The sequence below is a fragment of the Nanorana parkeri genome, unplaced genomic scaffold (genome assembly GCF_000935625.1).
Source record: "Nanorana parkeri isolate BGI_ZX_2015 unplaced genomic scaffold, ASM93562v1 scaffold253, whole genome shotgun sequence".
In the NCBI taxonomy this organism is placed as follows: domain Eukaryota; kingdom Metazoa; phylum Chordata; class Amphibia; order Anura; family Dicroglossidae; genus Nanorana; species Nanorana parkeri.
Window position 1 is genome coordinate 725,191 of NW_017306521.1, and position 5,261 is coordinate 730,451.

The 5,261-nt window shown below is 37.3% G+C and overlaps 1 protein-coding gene across 1 annotated transcript in view; it reads right to left on the minus strand.

Moving 5' to 3' along the window:
* Window positions 1-2,779: 2,779 nt before the first annotated feature.
* TMEM132E (transmembrane protein 132E) overlaps window positions 2,780-5,261 on the minus strand; it is a 405,930-nt gene continuing 403,448 nt past the window's right edge. The window contains exons 8-9 of the mRNA XM_018556800.1: window positions 4,921-5,112; window positions 2,780-4,066 (exon numbers count right to left, since the gene is read on the minus strand). Coding sequence (XP_018412302.1) covers window positions 2,996-4,066; window positions 4,921-5,112 — 1,263 coding nt within the window. The 3' untranslated portion in view covers window positions 2,780-2,995. The remainder of the gene's footprint in view (window positions 4,067-4,920; window positions 5,113-5,261) is intronic.

Sequence of the window (5,261 nt, forward strand, 5' to 3'; positions counted from 1 at the left end):
TCTCTATAGAAACAGTAGATTTTTTTCTTGAAATCTGACCTTCCTTGTCCACCTTACAACATTCCTTCTGCTTGATATTTCTCTCCCTTTATGTTGCTGTCCATAGTAATCAACAGGAGTGGACATACCATTTGGACAGCAGCAAAGGGCCATTGAGTGCTTAGGAGGCCATTTAACATACAGTATATACCTCAAATATAGATAAAGGTCTGATAGGTGTTTGGAGCCCCTCCTTCTTTCACATAGCATTGGACCACTTTTCACCTCTCAATCAGGTAATACTTCCCATGAACCAAAACAACAAATGGAGACAAATTCCTTTTAGCTATAAGCAATTTGTTGTTTTGGTTCATCTTTACAGCCACTTAAGCCTACTTATATAGGTTCCCAATATAGAGAGCCCCTTGGTGGTAGCCAGACTGGTGCCTATACATTCAGTACACCGGTCTTCCTGCCCACAGGGTCGTGATCTAAGTGTAATATATACGAGAGCATCTTTTTTTGATACAACTGTCCAATTACAAAAATTGATTGTCATGCTTTAATGTTTTTAATGGTAGACAATGGTCAAATGGCTTTGTCCTAATTGATTTTTCTAAATAAATTAATATTTTTGCAAAGAATTTGCTTGTCCGGATCCTCAGTTAACCTCTTTCAACCAGCTATCTCTTAGCGGGTTAATCTTTTTGTATATGCCTTGTCTTGGTTACGGATCGGTCTAACAAGCAAAGCTGCTTTTCTAATTAAGGGTGATGTTTTAACAAGTCGGATCTCCAGGCAGAAACACAAACCTTTTTACATATTTTATTTAGTGTTAAACTCACCCTAATATATGTTTTGTGTTGCTAAATCTTTGCATTTTTTTACATTTTGGTATGGCTTTGGTGGAGGTAGTGGAGACATAATTAAGGGAAATTCACACTTTTGGAGCCTTTAGAAATATGTAAGTTGTACACAGTAATAAGTATGCTGCAAATTCTACTCACCATTGTCTATCCAATGAATCAGATACCTAAAGAGGACCTAAACTGTGGAAGTTTAATATTACTCTGAAGGTATACAGCCATGAGGCTACAGCCACCAAAGTGTCTTATTTGTCAGTAGAGATTCAAGACAAAAAAAAATACATTTTTGTTCAGGGTATTCTATGCTTTTTTTAGTTCATGTCTACTTTAATTAGAAATGGCCCATTCCATTTCTTATGTTTCCCATCTGCTGCTGGTTGCTAGTGGGAGTACACTGTAACATGAGAATACTGTAGAGGTATTTTATTCTTTGAAACACAACTAAATAAAATAAAAACATCAACAACACCATTAGTATAAAAAAAGAATACACACATGACTTTGGTGCACTGCCAAATTTTATTTTCCCTTATATTGACGTAGGAAAAAATTTGACATAAATGGTGGTTAAATTCAAGACATACAGTACATGTCTTATATAAGGAGAACCCGTTATGCACCCATTCATCTCTCCTGGGAATTACATTCTCCTATGAATTTGTTCTGCTGATTTAGCAGTGACTGTCCTCCATACTAGTTGTTGTCTGTAGCTTCCATTAACACAGCTGAGTGTTCTTCTGCCATGACACTCAATGCGTTGTCCAAAAAAAAGCAGAAATAAATCAAATTAAAAAAAGGCAGTTTTCAATAGTGTTAAGGATCCGACAGAGTATTAATATCTTATTATTTTGAAAATATATATAAATCACATCCTGGTAAACTCAAATTCAGAAATAAATGCATGTTTGTATATAATAAAATAAAGATACATATACAAGGTTTAAGGTTTGTTTGAAGAAATCCTACTACAAGAACTCTTCAGATTGAACGTCACGCGAATGAAACACTGACTCATAGAATCAAGGATTCATTTTTTTGAATGGATTAGCTATCTCTAAGTACATTTTAAAGGAAAATTTTAGTTTTCCTACAGTCAAATATAACCAATTGCTGTGGTGACATGAAAAATGGAATGTTGTGGCACTTCTCAAATTGGCCAAAATAAACAGAAATCAATTGGGTATGCAAGCATGTGTCACTAATGGAACCGTCACGTAGCATAACCATTTATTTCCATGTTCCAATCCTTGATCACCATAATTCCAAAGATGGCTACGTCTCCTATCTTGTGCCATAGCACAGCATTACCAAAAATAGCAATTTATAAACTGCATTAGTTGCTCTATACCCCTGAGAGAAATCTTGTTACAATTGAGGTGCTATATAAATCTGTTGCATTTAAGAATTTCCATGATTGGTAAACACATTCACGAAGCTGTACTGTTAGCTGTCAGCAGGCTTATTTACTGTTAGATAAATGGTAGGCATACTTGCACTGCTGACTCCACAATAATCTTTTGGTATTAATATTACATAGTTTGGCATAACACAGTGTAATCAGAGTCTTCCAAATATACTCATTCTAGCTTCCTAAATTTGATGGCAATGTACCAATTCTGTGTTCACTTTAAAGAAAATTTCGCTTGTTGCAGTGAGCTATTGTACATTTTTGTTTAGCTCCTGCTGTAAAGATTTTATTTATTGTATTGTACTTTACTAAAAATGCAAGGAACCACTCTTGTCAGTTAGCTTTTCCCCTAATTTTGAACTTCAGAACCACATTATACAACGATGGTTAATATTTAAATAGCGTAGTATATGAAGTTGTTTGGAAAGTTGGAGGCAAAAAAATGCTTATTTTTCCATCCCACAGATTACAGAGACATAAGCAGACAACATGCTCTTCTTTCTTTGCTATATGTGCATGTGTTTTGGGCAAAAGCGAAGAAGAGAAAGACAGAATAACAAATGTCTTAAGTGACTATCATATGAAGGAAGGAAAAGAGGTGAGTGGCAGTGTATGGGTTTAAATACGTAGAGACATAAAAGGGACATTATCCCATTTCCTGTGTTCTAGAAAAAACAACAGTCCCAATGGGTGCAAGTTTGTTTTGCCTTGTCCATAATAACATCCCAAGCAAGTCCCAAGGCTATGCCATTTCTGTGACCCTCCTGATGTAGTTTCTGAGTTCATGTGGGTCCCTCAGTCCCATATCCCGGCAAACCCATTCAAGATCACATTCTTCTGCACCTGGCACTGCATCATAAACAGTACCTTCACTAGGCAAACTAGTAAAAGTAGTAAACTTTACACGCTTGCGCTTGGATGTGGGAGAGGAGCTTAATGGGTCCTCGCTGGCTTCCCTACTTGAGCCACCCCCACCAGAGGAGCCATCTCCACGTCCATGGGATTGGCTTTGCACACTAGCCTGAGAACTGCTGTTACTGCTGCTTCCTCTTGCTTCTCCTCTACAGCAAGAAGAATGATGAGGAGGTAGTGTTCCTGTTTCCAAGAGATTACCAGGACTTTCAGGTTGTGGTGATAATTCTCCTCGAGCCCTGAGGGGCTGTCCATTTCCCAAGAATACCCAGTGGTGGGAGTGATCTGGATTGGCCTGGCCCTCTGGTGGAACTCTTTTGTGTCTATACTTAAGAACAAACACAATGCAGTTTATGAGGAAGACCAGAATGGCAAGACAGAAAACCCCTAGAAGAGCATACATCCCAATCTCCAGGTCTGTCAATCCTCGTGGAAGTTGAGGAAACACTGTAGGTAGTGGTAAAGGATATTCCCCAGGGACATGGGAGCTGTGCTCTTCAGATGTTGTGGATATCATTGTCATAGATGTTGTTCTCGATGTGTCTCGGTTTTCTTGCACAGGAGAGTGTGGCAAGACCTCAGTAACGGATTTTCCAGATTCACCTTCCCCTCCTGGTTCACTGGATCCAAAAACAACATGAACTACAGCTGTTGCCGTTGCCAATATACTTTTCCGCTTAGTTTTCTGGCAGCTCTCATTAATGATCATCTCTGCTTTCAGCAAAGGCCCTGTTCCTTGCTCCTGACCAGCAAAAACAAGAGGAAATGTATGATCTGGGCTCACAGATACCACCTGTTCATCCATGCTACTCAGAGCCAATATATAATCCTTAGGATCATAGAGGGACAATGGAGCTGCAGTACCATCACTGAATGTAAGCCAAAGGTTCACCAAACCATCCTACAAAAGAGTGAAAATGTAATTAGTTCTGCCTCTAATTGAGCTACATCTGCTAATGGCATTATTTTTTTAGCTAAAAGTATCACTACAATTTACTTAAAATTTTTCTTAATATTTCAATAATTGTGATAAAAATCTAATTTAAAAAATGATAATAATATAGACATTGGTACAGAAAACCTTTATTACACTTTAGCTCTACCCTGTTAAATCTCTATATCTCTGATCAATTTTAGGTCTGGATTAGCATCCAGAAGACACACTGCAGCAGAGCAGGTGGAGGACCAACTAACAATAGATTTTAAAAAACTTTCTAGACCAACAGTAGGGCAATGGTAGTCATTTATTTCCACACTGGTTTTGGGGCCAAATCCATCTGCAACTCTCAGTTTGGAGAACAAGCTATGGTAGCACAAATTCTGAGCATGGCACAAAAGGTTGGCAAATGTGTAGCACAGGGCCAAATCCAGCTACCTATAGGATGCAGAGGACAAATTTACAATATGGAATGTGAATTAAAGTTAAACAGTGAAATACAAAGAATGTTTGGTTCCCCATCTTAAAATATTCTCAGTGTTTTCAACACACTACTTCAGTTAGGTGACCAGACATACATTGTTATTGTGATATACTTTTAATACTGGCTTTTGAAGATGCATTATTTATATAAATGTTTACTAATATAGTAGCACAGTATATTTAAAACAGGTCTATATCTTTGGCTAAAATAATGTATTTCAAAATTATACATGTTTTGAAAAAATATAAAATGGTAGATCTAGATAGTATAAAGTGCTCATTAAAAGTAATTGACATTGATGCACACGGATCTGATGTTATCTGAGAGCGCTTACCTGTTTTGGAGATTTTAGCATGTGCTGGGCAGTTGTCTTGGCTATTATAGTGTGACTGTTTCCTGGGCTGGCATGAAGGGAGAGGGAGAGGCCAGATATCACCTGTGCCTGGAGTTCTATAATGCTTACTTTCTCCTCAGTCACTGTAATTGTTGTTTCACCTAAAACTGCCTCCATAAGAGGGGATACCACCTATTCAAATTAGAAAAGAAAAAATTACTTATTTGGAAGTTATTAACCTTCTCAAAAACTACAATTACATTTATTACAAATAACTTTAATTTTAACATCTGTCATCACCAAAAGCCATGGGTCTTAGTAGTGTATATATATATATATAT